General features: G+C 43.6%; 1 protein-coding gene across 1 annotated transcript in view; it reads right to left on the reverse strand.

The window, feature by feature from the left end:
- Nucleotides 1-5766: 5766 nt before the first annotated feature.
- Nucleotides 5767-22347, reverse strand: part of LOC126989416 (nephrin-like) — a gene marked incomplete at both ends in the record, with an annotated part of 54116 nt that continues 37535 nt past the window's right edge. Inside the window, one exon of the mRNA XM_050848009.1 lies at nt 5767-5831. Within this exon, the coding sequence (XP_050703966.1) occupies nt 5767-5831 (65 nt within the window). The remainder of the gene's footprint in view (nt 5832-22347) is intronic.

Consider the following 22347-nt stretch of genomic DNA (forward strand, 5'->3'; position numbering starts at 1 on the left):
GAATCGTGCCAGATCTATTTTTCGATTTACCCAAAACTCCTTCATTAAAAGAAAATGCCAAAACCTTGCATTTTATAATTCTTCCCGGGACTTCTGGCATCTAGCCAAAAATATCTCCTCCAACTTCACTTTTTCTTTCCCTCCTCTCCTTAGTCCTGACGGCAGCACCGCTGTCTCATCTATCTCTATCGCTGAACTCTTCTCTCAAGAATTCTCTAAAAACTCCACTTTGTACGATTCTGGGCATATTCCTCATACCCATCCCCCCCTCTGACTTCTTTATACCTGTTATTAAGATTTTTAAGAATGATGTTTTATATGACCTCTCTGGCCTCAGTCCTCAGAAGGCTTATGGACCTGATGGAGTGTCTCCTATTGTCCTTAAAAAAAACTGTTTTCGTGCTGACACCCTACCTGGTCAAACTCTTTCGCCTCTGCCTGTTAACATCTACCTTTCCTTCCTGCTGGAAGTACGCCTTCATACAGCCTGTGCCTAAGAAGGGTGACCGTTCCGATCCCTCAAACTACCGTCCAATAGCTTTACTATCTTGTCTATCTAAATCTTTTGAATCAATCCTTAACCAGAAGATTCAAAAGCACCTTTCCACTTCTGATCATCTATCAGAATCTATCTGATCGCCAGTATGGGTTCCACAAGGGGCGTTCTACTGGTGATCTCCTTGCCTTCCTCACTGACTTTTGGTCATCCTCTCTCAGCCGTTTCGGTGAAACCTTTGCTGTTGCGCTGGACATATCAAAAGCTTTTGATAGGGTCTGGCACAAAACTTTGCTTTCCAAACTACCCTCCTACGGATTCTATCATTCTCTCTGCACCTTTATCTCCAGTTTCCTTTCTGACCGCTCTATTTCTGCTGTGGTAGACGGTCACTGTTCTTCCCCTAAACCTATCAACAATGGTGCCCCGCAGGGCTCTGTCCTATCTCCCACTCTCTTTCTGTTGTTCATTAATGATCTTTTTTTCCAAAACGAACTGCTCTATCCATTCTTACGCTGATGACTCTACTCTGCATTACTCAACTTCTTTTAATAGAAGACCCACACAACAAGAACTAAACGATTCCAGGCTGGAGGCTGCAGAACGCTTAGCCTTAGACCTTACTATTAGTTCCGATTGGGGCAAGAAAAACCTGGTGTCCTTCAACACCTCAAAAACTCAATTTATCCACCTATCCGCTCGACACTATATTCCAAACACCTATCCCCTATTCTTCGACAACACTCAGCTATCACCTTCTTCAACACTAAACATCCTCGGTCTATACTTAACTCAAAATCTCAACTGGAAACTTCATTTTTCTTCTCTTACTAAATCAGCTTCTTCGAGGCTGAGCGTTCTGTATCGTCTCCGCCAGTTCTTCTCCCCCGCACAGATGCTTTCCATTTATAGGGGCCTTGTCCGCCCTCGTATGGAGTATGTATCTCACGTGTGGGGGGGCTCCACTCAGCTCTCCTGGACAGAATGGAGTCTAAGGCTCTTCGTCTCATTAGCTCTCCTGCTCTTACCGATTGTCTTCTACCTCTTTAATTCGGCCGCCATGTTGCCTCTCTTTCTACCTTCTATCGATATTTTCATGCTGACTGCTCTTCTGAACTTGCTAACTGCATGCCTCCCCCCCCTCCCGCGCCCCCGCTGCACACGACTTTCTACTGTCCTACATCATATTTTCTATCCTGTCCTACCTCATCTATTCTATCCTGTCCTACCACACGTAGATTACTAGTAGTAGCGGTAGTAAACAGACACCCTCGCCATAGACCCCCAGGTCTTCTGGTGTCTGTTCTTCCTATGTATTCCTATACTGTCCAAAGCCCTTACGCAGGAGTTAACCAGCACCTTCACTGGTAAACTCCGGAACAGCCTTCCTTCGTTTGTATTTCCTCCAGCCTATGACTTGACCTCTTTCAAGAAGAGTGTATCAAGACACCTCTCCACCCGAGATAGACCTCTCTTTTGGCCACTCTATACTTTTATCTTTTATAAGAGCGGCGAGTAACGGGCTTTTTTTTGTACTTTTTGTTGCCCTTGAGCCGTGACCTTTGATGTAAATAAAAATGTATACTGTTGTATCACTATTACAACCAATCACTCACTGTCTCCATGACATTATTTCCTACAAAGTCAGAAAGAACCATCATTGACATAAGAGCAACAGCAGGCAAACTTGGAGACTTATGCCTTGCACTCTTACCAGCTCATGCTTTAAGTGGGTGTGACCACGTTCCAATGCACTGTAGCATAGGTAAGATGAAAATGTGGAAAACTGTTAAAAGTGGCAAGTGCAGCATTAGTCTCCTCGGTGATCTAGCTGCTAATATGGAAACTGTTATACGCGAAGCTACGAAGTTCGTGTCTGCTTGTTATGGCATTGACGAAGTGAACTCTATGACTGATCCCTGAGTGAAAGTATGGATATCAAGGACAGGGAAGAAAACTGCAAGTAAAATGCCAATGCTTTGCTTCCTGCTGCCGACGTCAGAGGCCTTCAGGGATAAAGTTCTTCTTGAACCTCCAGATGCAGACCCACTGAGTATGGTTGGGAAAGGAATTAAGAAACAAAGTTCCTCCAGCCTGTTACACTGCCAGGATCACGACAACAAGCACCAGGTTTCATTATGAGGGTAGTCTGCTTTTCTTATGCTACAGACAAAAAAAACTGCAATACCAGGGACTGCGGATGTGTCTCAGCCAATCTTGCATGTACCATGTATTGTCAGTGTCAAGGAAGCTCTCTCTCCAACAATGAACATAAAATGCAGGCCCCAGATGAACATTCGGATGAGGAACATTCTGACGAGGAGGAAGAAGCCGACGAACAATTGTGATGGCGAATTCGGATATTTTTTAACAGGGTTCTTTTTGTTTAATTAAGCATTTTAAGCAATATAACACATGATTTTGTTTGTTCCCGTGTTTATTACCATAATTTGTTAACATAAAATACCACATAAAAGATCATTTAGTTTATAATGCCAAAAATCAGTATATTCTTATTTTGTCATAACGGAACCCCTATTGTGAAAAATGTTCAAAGATGAGCAAGGGTCAGCAGGTAGAAATGTGTTATTTAGGTGCAGAATGAGCAAAATCACCTTTAAAAAAACTTTATACCTCAAAGCGAACCCCAGCAAGGGTTCTGCCGGACTAGTTGACAAAAGGATACACAAAGGGCTGATACTACTGTGTAGTGTGTATATGTCGCAAACGCTCTCTTTGACTAACTCAACGGGAAGCACGCCGCTTACTTATTACTGTCCACCTTTCCGAGACGATTGCCTGCCTTTCCCTGAGACGCGTATATATCATCAGGTGAGGGATGCGCCGCAGCTCTCTTCTCAACACAACTGGAGCTCTCCTGGCGATGGAGAGAACGAGGGAGGAAGAGCTCGATATATTGAAGGTGCCGGAAGAGTGCAAGAGATTTTTAGAGGATTTCAGGAAGCAAAGGTCAATTGAATTTTATGTGACGCGTTACTGTCCTTCTGAGAGTAGGGCCGAGGTCACTAAAGCATGGAACTAAGAGGCAGGGCAAGACATTACCTGCTACAGAGAGGATAACAACAGGAAGAAAACTTAAATGAAAGAAAATACTTCCTTTGTGATATACTTCTGGCGTTCTTATTGCTGAAGTTACTGTTAGGTTGCTGGCGATGGTGGCAGACTGTCGAATGTTTAAGTCAGTAGTGGTTAGGTCCGAGTGCTAATTAAGGCTATCATGTTGATGTTAGCTCTTGTTCTTAATACTGATGTGCAACGCTAACGAAGCTCATAACTTTTTTACTCCAATTCTCATCCACTTCCAACCACCCTCTCATCCACACTTCAATACGTTTCAAAACACCAGACAAAAATATAAAACCATGATTATTCAGTTAAGAAATGATTTCCAAAGTAGTTATTGCCTACGATAAAAATTCGGGGAGAAAAAATGTTGGTTGCGCATTTTATGTTAACCGGTCATAACAGTTGGAGGAATACATAATGTATGTGTGTGTGTGTGTGTGTGTGTGTGTGTGTGAGAGAGAGAGAGAGAGAGAGAGAGAGAGAGAGAGAGAGAGAGAGAGAGAGAGAGAGAGAGAGAGAGAGAGAGAGAGAGAGAGAGAGAGAGAAATGGGGGGAAGCGGAAGGGTTTAACGGGTAGAAGAGATAGGAGAGAAAGGGAGAAGAGAAATCGCAGATAATAGATGAGACCTTAGAAAAGATAATCAAAGAATTATAAAACAAGAGTAAAGAACAAATGAAAAAGTAAGCGGGAGAAGAAAACGTGTGGGAGTTGTAACGTGACATTTTACACTGTCATTTTTCCCGATTTTGTGGGCTGAGCATATTGGGTGCATTTTTGAATAGGTTTCCGTGGCGGTTACAATTTAAAACGATAAATTAAGAGTTGCAGCGGATAATTGAGAGCAGCAGCATCTTCACCCCGACACATTTTTATTCTAAATATTTATATCATTCCACAACACTTCAAAATTAGCTTTTGGTGTCTCGTTATATAAAAGTATGGAAAAGAATGGAAAGAACTTTACACTGGAATACCCAGACAATGGTAAAGTTCTAAGCGGTGCTTGGGTTTGATATCAATAATATTAAGTGGTGCATCAACAATATTAAGAAGGTAGAAGGTACTCTGGACGCGTGGTGACCAGACTATAAAACAAATAAAAAGTCGGTAGACTGCTGTCACAAGGCGTGTCCGATTTCGTGGATAATGTATGATAGCCTACGCATATTTAACAGTCGTCAGTGTCAATAATATGCAGACAGCAATAACAAATACCGACAATTATAGTTGATTATGAGTAAAAAAATAATAGTAATGTTGCAAACAGCTGTTTTGGTAATTTACAAGGTCGCTGATTATAATTATTAAACAGCCTTGAAGCTGTCCACCACCGATAAAATTAGCAGGCTTCACATTAATAAAACAGCTATTTGTGACATTACTATTTTTTTTTATAACTCAAAATAGACTATAATTGACAGTATTTGTCATTCCTGCCTGCATATCATTGACACTGACGACTGTTTGCTAAGCATAGGCTATCATATTATCCACGAAATCGGACACCCCGTGACAGATGGATGCCAGCGCACGATAATGCTCACTTCGGATTTGGGTGAACCGACTATACTACATAAGAAGGCAAGTGGAGCTAAAGAAGAAAAGGCCATGGTATACGGAAAAGTTGACGCGGAGGCAGAAAAGGAATGCAGTAGGGGCTTTTCTCTGGACGCAGGTTTGTGGATGCGAGACACGTGCCGCGGGAGCAGAAGAAAAATAATGAAGGGTGAGAGTAGCATAAATAAACACGGATTATAGAAAAAAACATCGGAGAAAACATGGTAGGCAGAGTCAGGTGTGGGGAGGCGCCGCTATTCTGTGACTAAGGAGGTCACACAAAATGCGTGAGAACAGTGTGAAGGTATGATTGCGATACTCTACTGAACAAATTTACTTGCAAACAGGAGAGAGGCTGTATAGGTGAGGTATTGAGGTATTGAAGGCAAACAATGCAAACATTAATACTGCTGGATTTGTTGAAAGAATAAGTGATAACATGCTGTAAAAATGATGTATACAAGAAAACTGACCAATAAGTGTAAACAAGAAAATAAACAGGGGAGTGAACGAAAGGATGTGGGCAGAGACAGGGGATAGAGTAAAGGTCGGCGCTACTTTCATGGCATGAGAGACTGAGTGGAAGGTCAGGTCAGGCGAGAGAGGGTCAAATAGAGACACTCACCTTTCTGGATTCGCGGTGCGCCTCAAGCCTGATCGTTGGAACCTCGAAGTGGACGTCGTCGTCATCTGTGGCGGCGAAGACACAGACGGAGCGTTAGTGTGGTACAGAGACATGGACAGTCCAGGAAGACATACACCAGTGTTAAGATATAGAGATGACAGATACGACACAGAAATATAGATGGATAGATGAGTAGATGGATAAAGACATAGATAATCAAAGAATAAGAAAAAAACGTTCATGGTAAATCGGCACAGACGCTGTAATGATATCCTGGCTTACCTGGTCAAGGCATGCTCTATAGCATTTACAAGGCTTTATACTTTTGCGAGTATTACAATTATATTTAAATATTACTGGTTTTGTTATTATTATTATTTTCATTATTATTATTATTATTATTATTATTATTATTATTATTATTATTATTATTATTATCATTATTATTATTGTTATAATCATTATTATTATTATCATCATTATTATTATTATTATTATTATTATTATTATTATTATTATTATTATTATTATTATTATTATTGTGCTATTGTTAGAATAATTATCAACATAATCATCCTAATTAATAATGCAGTACGTCTTACACATATTCTCAACTATTTCGGGGCTTACACACCCACACCTTTAATAATGCTTTCGTAGAGACTGTGTGTATTTCCATGGATGGCTTTATGAGTATAGTGATAGTTTGACAAGACTTCTCCACAATGCATGTGAAAAACATTATCTAGAAACCCACTTTTCTCCTCTGTGGCTTTTGGAAATATTTGTTGTGGGAGCCGAAAGCATCTGAGAACACGAAGAATTGCCAACTATTAGCAAGGGCGAATCAGTGATGTGCTGTGATGCAAGGTGAGCAGGAAACCTCATTTCAAGGTCGGTTAAGTGCAGACAACAAATATCAGTATTAACACACATTGTTCAGAAACGAGTAAAAACCATGTGCAACGAGACCTTGAAACAATTTCATAAACTTGCGACTTCAACTTCCTAAACCTCTCCCACCCTCCAGTTATGAATAAGTAAAGAGATACATGCATACTTACGAAAACAAGTTACTTAGTAATTACACAAAATATATAACAAATAAAAAAATACAGCTCGCGGAAAGTATCGTTCTGGAGGTGAAGATGAAACGTTCCGCATTTTTCATGACCTTTCAACGTGACAAGAGTTGACAAGCTGAAAAGTGAGTTAAAAGCTGATAGACTAGATACTTACCTCGCCCGAGTGCAAGAGTCTAGTCAATCGTGTTACAAAGGTTCTTTGTATCACGTGACGCCTACTGATCTCAAACCTCGATCCGACTCGTCTGCCACCTGCCAACGAACTGCCTCAGCTCTACGTGTTGTGTGCCCCTGAGGCAGACGACGTGGAAATGTTGCCAGACACCTGGACATCCCCGGAGACGGATAGGTAACATTTTGGAGCTGTCTCTGTCTTTCTTTTGTTTCTCTTTCTTGCGGGTGAGAATTTTTCAAGCTTGTTTATCACATAACTTAATAATGTAAACTGGTATTCTCTTGGGCAACGCTGCTTTCACTATATTTTGTAGTAACACTGAGCAGGAAACCTTTCGTCCTCGTATATATTATACATTCCTTGGCCTGTTGGTACGAGCATGAACAAAAGGTCATTCTTTATGGCTGGCTGACATTTCACGCAGAAAAGCACCTTTGCCTCACCACCCTCCCCTGCCAGGCGCCGGTGGCTGCCGCACGTGCCGCAAACCCTTAAACCGCCTTTAATTAAGGCTTGTCTGCCAACGTTTCATAACAGCAAAAAGCATCAGACGCGTTCACTTGGGTCAAAACGAGGAATTTCATAAGCATTCATAATCTCGCAAAACACGTGCGTGTAGGATCAACCAGTCAGAATCTTATTTGCTATGAGTTACATTAAAACACCAGCAAGTGCAGCGCGTGGCCACAGAAAGTCGAAAGGAAACATTTCAAATCTTGTCAGCCGTGACCCCAGCAGAGCGTGAGCCCCTTTTGGCATGCGTGCAGTTCCTTGGTAGCCGGCCAGACACTTCCTCAGGAGGCCAGAAACTCTTAACTCAGCAAGGGATACTCAAGGGAATTTTAGAACCGGATTTACTTTAGTCATGATTCCTGGCTTAATGCTGTTGTAGCCAGTGAATCATTTTACGCAGAAACTATCCTTAGGTCTTTGTCCCTGGCGTTCCCTTGTTGTTCCTTCCCGATAAACGATGCCTCGATTTCTCTTTTTGATTCTTCCTGGAAAATCTAATAAATAATTCTTTCGCGTATACTCTCCGAGTGTCACAAAACCTTCATTACTAAGTCTTTAATTATTTGACTTTCACGGGAACATTTTAATTATAATGACAGTTCTGATCTCTTCCTTTTCATCTAGCGAGCCAAACTGCTTCCCGGTAGGGGTGGGCAGGTACCGGTACCAGTACTGATACTAACGGTACCAGCTAAACGGTACGGAACCGGTACCAGATTGCTCGGATTTATTTATTGGATTTATAGATAATTCTTCATGTCAGATTCTTTTTTTTTTTTTAGGTTGCTAATAAATATTGTTATTGTTATTAGACTATGATCGAGTACATCCATAATAACTATACATGCTATTTTTTATCGAAAAAAATAAATATTCACTTCATTCAGAGAGAGAGAGAGAGAGAGAGAGAGAGAGTGTGTGTACAACAGAAGAAACATCCAAATTGAGTGCAGAAATAAATGAGAGGAAAAAGTATTTTTTTCTCATTTATTTCTGCCCTCAATTAGGATGTTTCTTCTGTTGTACTCTCTCTCTCTCTCTCTCTCTTCTGCATGAAGTGAATATTTATTTTTCGAGAAAAAAGGCATGTATAGAATTATCCAGTAAATCCAAAAAATAAATTCAATAATAAAAAAATGGAGACGGGAGCTATAATGGAAACGAAAAGCAGGACAAAATGGTGGGAACTTGGGAAGACGGTCAGCGAGGCAGTGACTCAGCAGCGAGCACAACATTCAAGGCTTAATTTGTCTCCACAGGGCCCATACCGGTACCGCATGGAGACTGGCCAGCCCCGCGCGCCGTCAAGCGTCACCAAGATCCAAACGGTACCGGCACTAGCGGCACCGTTACCGCTAGTGCCGGTGCCGGTACCCAGTGCTGGGAAGACTCATGATCACTCGGCACTGACCATTACCGCTAGTGCCGGTACCGTTTGGATCTTGGTGACGCTTGACGGCGCGCGGGGCTGGCCAGTCTCCATGCGGTACCGGTATGGGCCTTGTGGAGACAAATTAAGCCTTGAATGTTGTGCTCGCTGCTGAGTCACTGCCTCGCTGACCGTCTTCCCAAGTTCCCACCATTTTGTCCTGCTTTTCGTTACCATCATAGCTGATCCCGTCTCCATTATTTTACTATTGGATTTATTGGATGATTCTTCATGTCCGAATCTTTTTTTTTAGGATACTAATATATATTGTTATTGTTATTAGACTATGAGTACATCCATAATAACTACGTATACATATGCTATTCTTTTTATCAAAAAAAATATTCACTTCATTCAGGAGAGAGAGAGAGAGAGAGAGAGAGAGAGAGAGAGAGAGAGAGAGAGAGAGAGAGAGAGAGAGAGAGAGAGAGAGAGAGAGAGAAAGTTTTATTAACCCGAGAACGTCGGCAGACCCTTTTCTGGGCATTCACGAGTCAGGCTGTGGTACGGTGGACCCTAAAAAGGGCTCGCCATAAAACACCTAATTCGAGCTAATTGTAGGCGGTGGTGCCATAGCGCAACCCACCATGAATGCCCTAGGTCATTGTGATGGATCAGCGATCTTGAGGTGGGCTTTTTTTGTCATAGGTGGTGCTGTAAGGTCATGGCATACTGAATTAGCAATCCATTTTTTTAATTTTTTTTATTTTTTTTTACGTTGTTGCCTATTGCGCCGGTAGGCATCTTCTCGGTGGGGCCTCATGGTCGGCCCAAGGCTTCTTCCAGGTGGGGCCTGATGGTCGGCCCAGCCCATTCTGGTGCAGGCAAGTGTTTATAGTGGCGCCATCTTGCATTGGCTCATGCTGCCCCCGGGAACTCGTACTTGATTCGCTTGGACGGCTTCCTCTAGAGTCCGGGTTGATGGGTGGTCTTCAGGACAGCATGTGGGTAGTTTTAAGCCACTCGGCGGTGACCGAAAAATCCGAGTGGTAGCGTGAGGATTCGAACCCGCGTCGTCCATCACGCGGCGAATGTGGGTCCAGTACGCTATCACCTCGGCCACCGCCTACAGTTACAGTTACAGTTATCACTTGTCAAATTCTCTATAGTAGACAACAAGCGAGTCTCGGCTAGATGCCACGCGTCACGGGACTGTTTATTTTATAACAAACACCACCCAAAAAGAATAGAGTTTGAGTAAAAGTAAATATTTTTAACGGCTTTATGGTTATGAGTGGAGTACTCTGATGTACGTTCCATGCTATTTTCTTGGTCTCATAATGCAGTGTAATTTTGTTGTTTCTCGGCTTTCTCTCAGCCGAAGCCAACGGGTTAACAGAAAATTTATTTAGGAATTTCATCAGACGGCATTAAGAAAAAATACCTCTTTAGAGTACCGGTACCGGTATCGGTACTAACGGTACCTGAGTTTTCGGTACCAGTACTTCCGGTACTCAAATACGGTACCTGCCCATCCCTACATCCCGGTGTAGCGTGAAAAATAGTTGCCCCGTGATAAACTGTTGCCTCCCCGTCTGCGCGTGCGTGGCCCCGCCCCTTCTCTCTCTCTCTCTCTCTCTCTCTCTCTCTCTCAGAGTCCCGCAGCAAAGTGTGCCAGAGGTGTGGCAAGGGAGATTTTGAAACAGTTGAGTTCATGACGCTGGAATGTGAGAAGTATGGGCGAGTAGGAATGAGTTTGATGAGAATAATTATCCAACCTGAAATGGGCTGTGTGAGATGAAAGAAGTGGTTGAAAGGACAGGGAGAGAATAGATGTTGCTGCTGCTGGAGCTGTGTGGGGAGACGATTGAGAGGAAAATTGTGGCAGTGAAAGAGTTCCTAGAGAGAATGAATGTGGTATGTTAGGAGTAGGGAGTAGAAAGTATGATGGCGTACTGTTTGTTTCTGTGTGCTATTTTTGTATATAGGTGTTGCCGTTACAAAGGTCTGATGTGGAAGAAATCCCAAGTCACCTGTAAGATCAAGATCAGGCATTGCGTGATGGGAGACGCGAGGCCTCCGTGCTCTGTCGAGTCTGGGAGCTCAAACGTGAAGCAACAGTTTTTCACGGGCAACTGTTTTTCACGCTACACCGGGAGACATGCCTGCTGGATGGCTTCCCCGAGGCGTTCCGCGCGGACCGCGCCGCGCCCGTCAGTCCTCAGACCTCAGGTTCCCGCCTCCCGGGCCAGGGCCAAATGCACACACTGTTTTATCAGACACGACACATACGCCGACGGAGTTTTAGACGCCGCCCAGAATTTACAGTCAGGTGTCTTCTGTGCCAATACTTTGTCTTGTACTCTTACTTTCCTTTTTTGAGCTACTACCACATATTCCCATACTAATTAATCTTTGGCATGAATAATTTTCTGACATTTTTTTCTATATATAGCACTAATCCCCCCCCCCCCCCTCTCTCTCTCTCTCTCTGAACCATAGGGTCTGTGTGGTCTGCATATCTATGTAAATCTCTCTCACGTGGGCAGCCTCCAGGGTCGTCCTCCTTGAGCCTTCCCATTTTCCTGTTCCCCGAGTGTGCCTCAATCTCAGCACTTATATATACTTATACTTGGTTGGGATTTCTGATTTGCGGCGCTGATTATGCCGCCAGACACGACCCAATCACATAAGCAGGGCAGGCGCGGCCCTGAAGAAGTTACAATATTACTGCTCGGGACACCATTGCTCTAACATTACGTTATATAATTCCTCTCAAAAGTTGAATGTTATTTATATGCTGTCGGTTCCCGTTAGCGTCATTAACAATTGCTCTTCTACTCATAAGTAATGGCTACAAAAGTTATCGCGGGAACATTTTATCATTCGTCATTAATGGGGCCGCTCAGCACACCACGTTCAGCAAGTCATGTTTCACAGCCTCACACGCGATCGTTCACTTCAGTCCAGGTGGAGTTTAGCGGTCACATGGCAGCCACTTGCGGGCTGCTGTAATGTTCTTGCCTGTGCTTCTTTCGTTTTATCGTAGCTTTTTGCAGTTGATTCGAATACGATGTTTGATCAAATATCTCCAAAGGGAACTTACTCTGTAGGGCCTTCTAGATTCTTGGTTGTTGAACTCTGAGCCGTTGTCAGACAACATAACTTTGAGGGAGATGTACTTAAAAAACGTTTCTTTATTCAATGTTGTCGCAACATATTTAGCGGACTTGCCTTTCAGTGGCACATATATAGAAAATCTACTGCAAAGATCGATGGCTAATAACAGATACTGGCATCCTTCTGTTGTAGGAGGTAGTTTCAACAAGTCTACGGCAATGGTGTTTCATGGGTCCTGAAGGATTAGGTAACTCGATATAGGTACAGGTTTGCTAAATGAATCTTTATTTTCCGTGCAGAACAACTCTATATATCCCCTACTTTCGTGTCTTTTCTTTTTAACTTTCTTTCTTCATTCCATCTACCTTCGTCTTCAGTTTCCTCGGCCGCTTTTCCATTCTTTCTTTCTCCTCTTTCGTCCACTCCCTCCTTCCTGCCCTCTCTTCCGCTCTAACCATATGTGCAAATATGCCTGGTCTACCTCCCTCCTCCTTCTCCTCCTTCTTCGTCTCCTCCTCCTTCTCCGCCACCAACACCTTCACCTCCACCTTCTACTTTTGTTTGCATCGCCTGTTCTTTCGCTTTTCCTCCTCTCTACTTTGGGTTGAAAAATTAAACACTGTTGACCTTTTCTTTCTCTCTTCCTTCGCTCCCTTCCGCTCTCCTCTCAATTACACACAAGAATGGCGGTATAAAAAAATAGCTTATTATTCCATAACTCAGCGAGATTTCTTGAGAGGCGCCACAGAGAGAGAGAGAGAGAGAGAGAGAGAGAGAGAGAGAGAGAGAGAGAGAGAGAGAGAGAGAGAGAGAGAGAGAGAGAGAGAGAGAGAGAGAGAGAGATTTACATAGATTTACATAGAAAATCAGACCACACAGACCCCATGGTCCAGACTTGGTGGTCTGTCCTTAAACCTAAGTGATTTTACATTAATCAGAAGACTCCAAAACGTTGCATTTCTACTCTAGTTGATATTAAGTTGAAGGAAGTGACGGTCGAGCTTATTTTTGAAGGAGTCAATCGTGTTACACTGGACCACTGATGATGGGAGCTTATTCCATTCTCGCACTACAACGTTGGTGAAGAAAAATTTGGTGCAGTCTGAATTTACTTGTCTACATCTGAGTTTTACGCCATTGTTCCTCGTGCGCAAAGTGTCATCGATCATAAACAATGTTGATCTGTCTACATTCGTGAAACCATTAAGTATTTTAAAACATTCGATCAGTTTTCCTCGGAGGCGACGTTTCTCAAGAGAGAACATGTTAAGGGTAGAAAGCCTTTCTTCGTAGGATTTGTTGCGCAAGGAAGGATAATTTTCGTTGCCCGACGCTGAACACCTTCTAATTTAGCAATATCCTTTGCATGGTGGGGAGACCAAAACTGTACCGCATATTCCAAGTGGGGTCTGACTAAACTGTTGTAGAGCGGGAGTATTACATCTTTATTCTTAAATAAAAAGTTTCTTTTAATGAAGCCCAACATTCTGTTCGCTTTATTTGCTGCATCGATGCATTGCTGTGAGAATTTGAGGTTTGACGCGATTTTGACCCCAAAGTCCTTGACGCATTAAACGCTTTTGAGTTTAACGCCGCGCATTTCGTAATCAAACTTCTTATTCCTCGTTCCAACTTGAAGGACCTGGCACTTGTCTACGTTAAAGGGCATCTCCCATCTATCCGACCAAGCTCAAATTTTGTGCAAATCCTCTTGGAGGCTTTGCCTGTCTTCGTCAGTGAGAACCGAGTTACCAATCTTTGTGTCGTCTGCAAATTTACTAATGCGGTTATTGAGTCCAACATCCACGTCGTTGATGTAAATAATGAAGAGCACTGGGCCAAGAACCGAGCCCTGAGGGACGCCACTAGTGACCGGCGCCCACTCTGAGTTAAATCCGTCAATCACTACTCTTTGTTGTCTGTTGCTCAACCAATTCGCGATCCATTGGTTTACCTGACCGTCAATACCTATTTGCTTTAATTTGTAAAGTAATTTGTGATGCGGGACTTTATCAAACGCTTTCTGGAAATCAAGATAGACTACGTCCAGTGATTTGGTTACGTCATAAACAGTGAAGAGGTCGTTATAAAAGGTTAATAGATTTGATAGGCAGGATCTTTTGTTTCGGAAGCCATGTTGTGAGTCCCCAATTAATGAGTGGCTTTCAAGGTAACTCACAATTTTGTCTCTAATTATGCCCTCAAGTAGCTTACCTACAACCGAAGGTAGACTAATGGGCCTGTAATTACCTGGTACTTTTTTGTCTCCTTTCTTAAAAATCGGTGTCACGTTAGCCTTTTTCCAATCTGAAGGGACAATGCCTTGTCGCAAGGACATATTGAATACGGTTGTGAGGGAGGAAAGTATTTAAATTGACTTTTGCAATGTTTACTCGCACGCACAAATGTTCAACGTTACTGTTTCTTGGTGTTTTGTCAGTAGGTTGCAAGTAGCTTTTGACAAAAAGGGCGACACCACCCCTCTACGGTTTACACGATCATTGTTGAAGAATCTGTAGCCATCTATGTTGTATTCGGAACTTAAATCAATATTAGTGGTGTCGATAAATGTTTCGGTTATAGCAATTACGTCAAAGTTTTCTGTCAGAGCAAGACATCGCAGTTCATCAAATTTGTTTCTTAGGCTACGCGCATTGAAACTAAGGACTCTTAGGTTATCTTGAAGCTTGGTAATAGAGGTACTGGAGGGTTCAATGTTACGAGTCTGTTGCGGTGTATGGTGTCTATCTACACGGGCGGGATGGAAGGACGTGGCTGAGAGTCGTTTTTTGTTGTTCGGGCGTTACGTACGGCGTTGTTGAGGAGCCTTCCAAATCTGGCTGCCCCGATGGGGGACAGGTGTATGCCGTCCCTTTGGAAAAGTCTACTCTGGCCGTAGAAATCGTTCCAGGCGTTAAAGAATTCGAGAGAGAGAGAGAGAGAGAGAGAGAGAGAGAGAGAGAGAGAGAGAGAGAGAGAGAGAGAGAGAGAGAGATAGGGGGGGGGAGGCACAAACAGACGCACGAACAAACAGTATAAGTGCCCGGACCGTTGGTCCACACCATCCATCACGGCTCGGAAAGAAGTGCAAATAACAGCTTGACGGACTCAAAAGATTGATCACAGGTGACCCGCTGTCCTTTTACCTGCAAACTTTGGAGTTCCGAGAAGCCTTGCATAGCACAGCCACAAAGAGTAATGCATCAATGTCGATTGCTGTGCTCTCTCTCTCTCTCTCTCTCTCTCTCTCTCTCTGTGTGTGTGTGTGTGTGTGTGTGTGTGTGATAATAATAATAATAATAATAATAATAATAATAATAATAATAATAATAATAATAAACGGTGTATTTAGTTGCGGCAGCCGTCAGGCTGAAAAATTACATATTATGAATACAATTTTCCTTCGGTAATGAAACAAGTACAAAAAGAAGGGGGCCGGGGAAGGGGGGACTGATATGTGTGGTGGGTTGGGGCGACGGAGCTTGGGGTGGAGGAGGGGGTGCAGTGCGGGGGTGCCTAGAGTGGGGGGAATGTGCGGTCCCTTCAGATGACGGTGAGGCCAGGTCACGTGTTAATCCTCAGGTCAGACGCTGGGTTCAGGTGACAGTCGATGGTGGTGGTGCAGGTGCAGGTATACCCAGGCTTAGTGATGAGGAGGTGCTAAGCTCCTGGGGCGGCGAGACACAGGTGGTGGGTGCTGCCCGGCTGGTTGGTGTAGCCGTGGGAACAAGTGCACAGCTTTGATATAGTTGCCGTACATCTTGCTCCGAACCTGAGTGACGAGGCTGCCACCTGAACCGACCTTCTTCTGCTGCTGGGTGACCTAGATGATGGTATCCTTCGGATCTTGAGGGTGTCGGCGGGGACGCTGTGGATGACGAGGCGTTGGCGACACACAGCTCACTACCCTTCCAGCACCACTAACACACTGCACTTACTGTATGTCTATACGTTACAACATTTCACAAAAAAAGTTCTTTGGAGTAATGAGTTCCTCGAATGAATGAGAAGGGGCGGGGAATGGGGAGCGAAGGAAAAGGAAAAGGGTCAACAGGCTGACCCTGTGGCTGCTATGGGGAGCGCCATGTGACACGTCTTGACCCCGTGAGTGTGTGTGTGTGTGTGTGTGTGTGTGTGTGTGTGTGTGTGTGTGTGTGTGTGGATCGTATGTGTGTGGGCGTGTGTATATGTGTGTGTGTGTGTGTGTGTGTGTATTTACGTTTCGCCGGTAGGCTTTCTTGGTGGGGCCTGATGGTCGGTCCCAGGCAGTTATGTCACAGGTGACACCATCTTCCTTGGCTCATGCTGCCGCCTTCCCGGGGCTCATCTTTGGGCCTCTCTTTAGATAATCTAGAGTCCGGGTTGATAAGTGGTCTTCAGGACAACATGTGGGTATTCTTTGGGACGGCCGGAGGCGATCAGTTGTGTGTGGTCTGCTCCCTAAGCACGATGTTAGTTCCCTCATTCTCAAGAATTCTGGGGATTAACGAACCTGTCAAGGATTTGTGAAGTAGTGAGGGAGTCATGTTTGTGGACGTCTGGGATCACTTTATTCATGACAAAAGTTTGCTAACGACGGACTTCACCTAAATTGTGTAGGCAAGGCAAAGTTTTGGTAGAGTTGAAGATGAGTCAAGTGCAGCGGCATCGTGGTATGGAAACTTCCGGTTTGGCTGGGAGGAGACAACACCCAGACGGTGGGGTCTACGGAGGTAGGAGTGTCAGGTCACAGGAGAGGGCGGGAGTAAGATCAGTAGCCGTACAGGTGTGTAGTGCTGAGGAGGAAGTCTGGTCACCAGACACGCAGGGGGGGGGCACTGAGGCAACGGTCAGGTCAACAGCCACACAGGTGGGTGATGACGTAGAAGTAGTTGTATATAGTCAGGTTTGACGCACTATTCCAGTGAAATAACAGTTGATATATGACGCACACTCGGCGAATAAATTAAATATCTATGTAAATGCCCGTAGCATTATTCAAAATCGTAACCACTTGATAATACATGGAATTGCTGAAAAAAACGACTTTATTTTAACCATAACATAATGGCTGAATACACACGACAAGTATCAATTAAGTGAAGTGGCTATTAATGGTTACAATGCGTTTGCTAAGTGCCGTCAACACAAAAAGGGCGGAGGTGTAATAATATATGCTAGAAGTAATTTATAAGTCATTCAGCTTAACACAACCGAGACAAAGGCATATGTTTCATTGTATGTACAAGTGACGATTAATAATGAAAAGTATATTCTGGGCGTAATTTACCAACCTCCTAAATCAAATGAAGACAGTGATGGAAATCTCTACGTAGAAATAGATAACGTTATCAGAAATAGAAATGTGGTAATATACGGTGACTTCAGTAACCCCTCCGTTAACTAGTCTGCCATCTCTAGCGATAGAGAAAGCTCTAGATTAATAATCTTCGCACAGGACACATTTCTTTATCAAACAGTTACCACGCCGACACGAGGAAACAACTTTCTTGATTTACTCTTCACGACCGACAGTCACCTCCTTAATGCCTGTGAGGTCGGCGAACCATTTGCAAGCAGAGACCACACCATTATCAGATGTGTTTTAAATATTGCAACAAAAAGCAAGAGAAAACTCACTTTCAATACCTTCCGATAGTAAAGCGAATCTTACGGACCTAAGAAGAGAATAAGCATCAGTAAATTGGAACCATTTGCTCAATACCGTCAGCGTTCAAGAAATACATAACCATTTCACTGCACAAATCTCAGCAAGCGTAAGGAAATCTATCCCATTTAAGCCACGAAGGGCAGAGAACCACAAGCCAATCATCGTCGAAAAAAGAAAACTGTATAACAAATCTAAACTGGCACACAATTCACAGGATCATACTAATTATATCAACATCAAGAGAGAGTGCGAAAGGAAAATCAGAAAACAGAAACACGAGTATGAGATGAAAATATCACTTGAGGCTAATAAAAATCCTAGGTTATTTTTCAGTTACATAAAAAAAAACTATTAAAAATAATATCGGCCCACGGTTAGCGATGATAAAGGCATGGCGTCGGTCCTACACTCAACCTTCAGTAGCGCATTCACAATAGAGAACATGATATCGATCCCCGCCCCGAGGAATATCTTTCAAGGCCCTGAAGCTTGCATTGGCCGAAATTGATATCAGTGAAGTGTGTGCGTACCTGCAAAAAATAGATCCAAATAAATTTCCGGGTCCCGACAATTTATCTCCTCGCGTATTAAGAAAATATAGCCAACAGCTAGAATTACCCATAACGGTAATGTTCAACAGATCATTAGCACAGGCAAGCGTGCCCCTTGCATGTAAAAGAGCCAATGTTACCCCGATCTTTAAAAAAAAGGGAGATAAAAAAACAAGCCTGTAATTATCGTCCTATCAGCCTTACGTCTGTCATAATTAAACTATTCGAAAAAATAATCAGGGGTAAAGTGATCACTTACCTCGAAACAAATGATTTGATAACTGATAATCAGCACGGATTTCGAAGTAACCGATCTTGCTTCACCAACTTATTAACTTTCTTCAATGACGTATATTCAAGCTGGGACGCAAGAGCCCCATGTGACATAATTTACCTAGACTTTCATAAAGCGTTTGATAAAGTTTCCCACGTTAGGCTTATTACAAAACTGCGTTCCCACGGTATAAATAACCATCTGTGCGCGTGGATTCATGACTGGTTCACAGATGTGGGGAGGCGGTGGCTGAATTGATAGCGTGACGGCCCCGCGTTCAGGAGGACGCGAGTTCAATCCCCGACCGGTGCCACCAAGCTGGGATTTTTCAGCCGCCGCCTAGTGGCTTAAAACTACCCACATGCTGTCCAGAAGACCACCTATCAACCCGGACTCTAGATTCTAGGATTAAAGATGAGCTCCGGGAGGGCAGCACGAGCCAATGCAAGATGGCGCCACTCACTATAAACACTCGCCTGCGCCAGAACGGGCCCCACCGGGAAGAAGCCTTGGACCGAACATCAGGAATTCAGGATCCACCGGCGCAATAGGCCACGACGTAAAAAAAAAAAAAAAAAAAAAAAAAAAAGATAGACAACGTGTAGTTCTCAATGGTAAAGCATCCGATTGGCAACCCGTAACCAGTGGCGTGCCCCAAGGATCGGTCCAGGGGCCAACACTACTTATAATTTACGGGAACGCCAAATTCGCCAAACTCGCCGACAGCACCAAATTAGGAGGTACGGTAACGAGCAGTAAAACTTGCGAAAATATTCAATCAGGTTTAATAAGACTTGCCGACTGGTGCGACAAGTGACAAATGTGTTTCAACGTATATAAATGTAAAGTAATGCACATAGGTGACAACAACCGTAACTTTAAATATTAGATTCAAGGACATGAACTCAGAGAAGTAAAACAAGAAAAGATGTTGGTGTCATTATCAGTAACACTCTTAAAATGAGCGATCAATGTACAGCGGAGAGTAAAAAAAGCCAATATGATGTGAGGATTAATCTCAAGAAACTTTGATTATATATCACCGAAACTTTTGAAGAAATTCCATCAGCATTTGTAAGACCACACCTAGAATACGCCGTCCATTTCTGGACACCGAATTATATCAAAGATCAAGTTTTGCTTAAAAAGATACAGAGACGAGCAACCAAACATAATCCAGTGTTATGTAACTTGCCGTATGATGAGGGTTAAAGCGTTTAGATATGTTTTCGTTAAAAAAGCGAAGGGTAAGAGGGGACTTAATCGAAGTGTTCAAAATTCTTAATAGATTCGAAAACATTAACCCAGATAGTCAATTTCAGAGACCGCAACACAAAAAATACGCAGGAACGATGTGAAGTTAAAGGAAAACAGATGTAACACATTGGCGCGCATAAGTTATTTCAATAATAGAGTCGTCAATCACTGGAATAGACTCCTGCCGTCAGTGGTTAGCTCACAGAGTATCAATAGCTTCAAGTCTTCATTAGATAAGTACTTCAGGGATATAGGATTTTACTGGCCCTTTTCGTATGTTTCAGGCACACTGCAACACGGCTCCAACCTGAAGACTTTGTGTTAATAATTTCCCCCACAGCTTAGGTAACGAGTATTAGTAATTTCCGTTTATCTCTCTCTTTACTGTAAACTTTCCATGTCCTTTTCCTCCTTAAAGGCACATATGACTATTCTAACTATATTTCCTGCCGACACGTTGCCGGAGGGAGAGGTGGGTGGGGAGGAGACGTCATCTATTCTATCATGTCCTACCACACGTAGATTACTAGTAGTAGCGGTAGTAGACAGACACCCTCGCCTTAGACCGCCAGGTGTTCTGGTGTCAGATCTTCCTATGTATTCCTATGTATTCGACGATGACTGGAAAATCCCAGCTGTGGCGGTGAGCAGGACTCGAACCCGGGTCCTCCTGAACGCGGCGCCGGCACGCTAAACATTCAGCCACCGCCTCCTGTGTGTGTGTGTTTGTGTGTGTGTGTGTGTGTGTGTGTGTGTGTGTGTGTGTGTGTGTGTGTGTGTGTGTGTCATCCAGTTTTACACAAAGTTGAATTACTTTCTGGTGTCAGCGAAGTGATTGAATCTGCGTCCCTCTTTTACCATCCATTCGAAACAAAATGCTGTTATGGCACCGAACAGGGCAGGTGACAGGTACGGCGAGGCCAGCAGGCGTACAGTGTGTGAGTGTGTGACTGATAACCGGGTGACCGAGTGACAGAACAAATGACGATACTATTGCTGCCGTAAGGAAGTGAACATGTGCGTGAGTGAATGAATGAGTTGCTGAGTGACCATGTGATTCAATAAAAGAGATCGTGAGGGAATGAAAAAGTGCATGTAAAACTAAGTGATTGAGTGACTGGCTAAGTGATTAAATTAATGCAATTCTGGGTGAGTGAATAAGTGCCGTGGGCAAGTAACTGATAGAGTGATTGTGTGAGAGTAAAACTGTTGGGTAAAGCTTAATACGTGCGTGTGTCTAGACAACTCATGCCTAAGAACTGTATCCTATCTAAGGTGCTGAACAGGTGCACTCGAAGCATGTTTATAATTATTAAACTGTTCAGTGCCTACCAAATGCCACCCTAACCCAGACAGTGAACCAAACAACTAAGCAAGACCAGGATGGCACTCACAGGTCGGTGCTGACGTTACAGTTTGTCGCTTCGCCGAATAATGGTTGTTATAATTTCCTTCGAGTCCCTGTTCACCGCCACAAACACCCTCGCGTCCACAGCTTGGAAAAGGAGGAGAGACGTAAACATGATAGAAAACTGTTTGGACTGAACGACAATGAAGACCAGGAACGGGAAGGGGTGAAAGAAAAAGAAAGACGGATTGGAAAAGGGGAACAAATGTAAAGATGATGAATGAGTCAGTGCATGTGAACTGTTTGTACTAAACGACAACGAGGGGAAAGCTATGTAGAGGAACTAGAAGGGGATGGGATAAAAAAAAAAAGAGAGAAACGTAAAGTAAGAAAAGAATGACGGACTAGAAAAAGGGAGCAAATGTAAGGATGATGGAGGAATTCGTGCATGTGAAGTGTGTGAAATGAAGGATGACGAAGATGAAGATAAATAAGAGGGAAGAAGAGAAGGGGGCTTAGAAAGGGTGTAAGAAGAGAATGGCGGATTTGAAAATGGAATTCATCGAATGGTAATGTAGGAGACGACGCAGCTGGACTATTTGGAGTGAAGGAAAAGGATGGGAAGAGGAGGAAAGGGCTTAGAAAGGGAGTAGGAGATTTTTTTAAACAAAGGAGACAGCTCAAGGGCAACAAAAAATGTGCAGAAAAAAAGCCCGCTACTTGCCGCTCCCACACAGACAAAAGTAAAGAGTGGTCAAAGGAGAGGTCAATTTCGGGTTGAGAGGTGTCTTGTTACACTCTTCTTGAAAGAGGTCAAGTCATAGGCAGGAGGAAATACAGACGAAGGGAGGCTGTTCCAGAGTTTACCATTGTAAAAAGATGAAAGAGTGAAGATGCTGGTTAACTCTTGCATAAGGGATTTGGACAGTATAGAGATGAGCATCAGTAGAAAGTCGAGTGCAGCGGGGCCGTGGGAGGGGGGAAGGCATGCAGTTAGCAAGTTCAGAAGAGCAGTCAGCATGAAAATATCAATAGAAGATAGAAAGAAAGGCAGCATGGCGGCGGAGGGAGAAGACTGTCAGTATGAGGAGGGAAGTTGATGAGATGAAGAGCCTTTGGCTCTACTCTGTCCAAGAGAGCTGTGTGAGTGGAGCCCTCCCCCCCACACACACATGTGATGCATACTCCATACGAGGGCGGACAAGGCCCCTGTATATGGACAGCATCTGTGCGGGGGAG

Source organism: Eriocheir sinensis, unplaced genomic scaffold (genome assembly GCF_024679095.1).
Source record: "Eriocheir sinensis breed Jianghai 21 unplaced genomic scaffold, ASM2467909v1 Scaffold1165, whole genome shotgun sequence".
NCBI lineage: Eukaryota > Metazoa > Arthropoda > Malacostraca > Decapoda > Varunidae > Eriocheir > Eriocheir sinensis.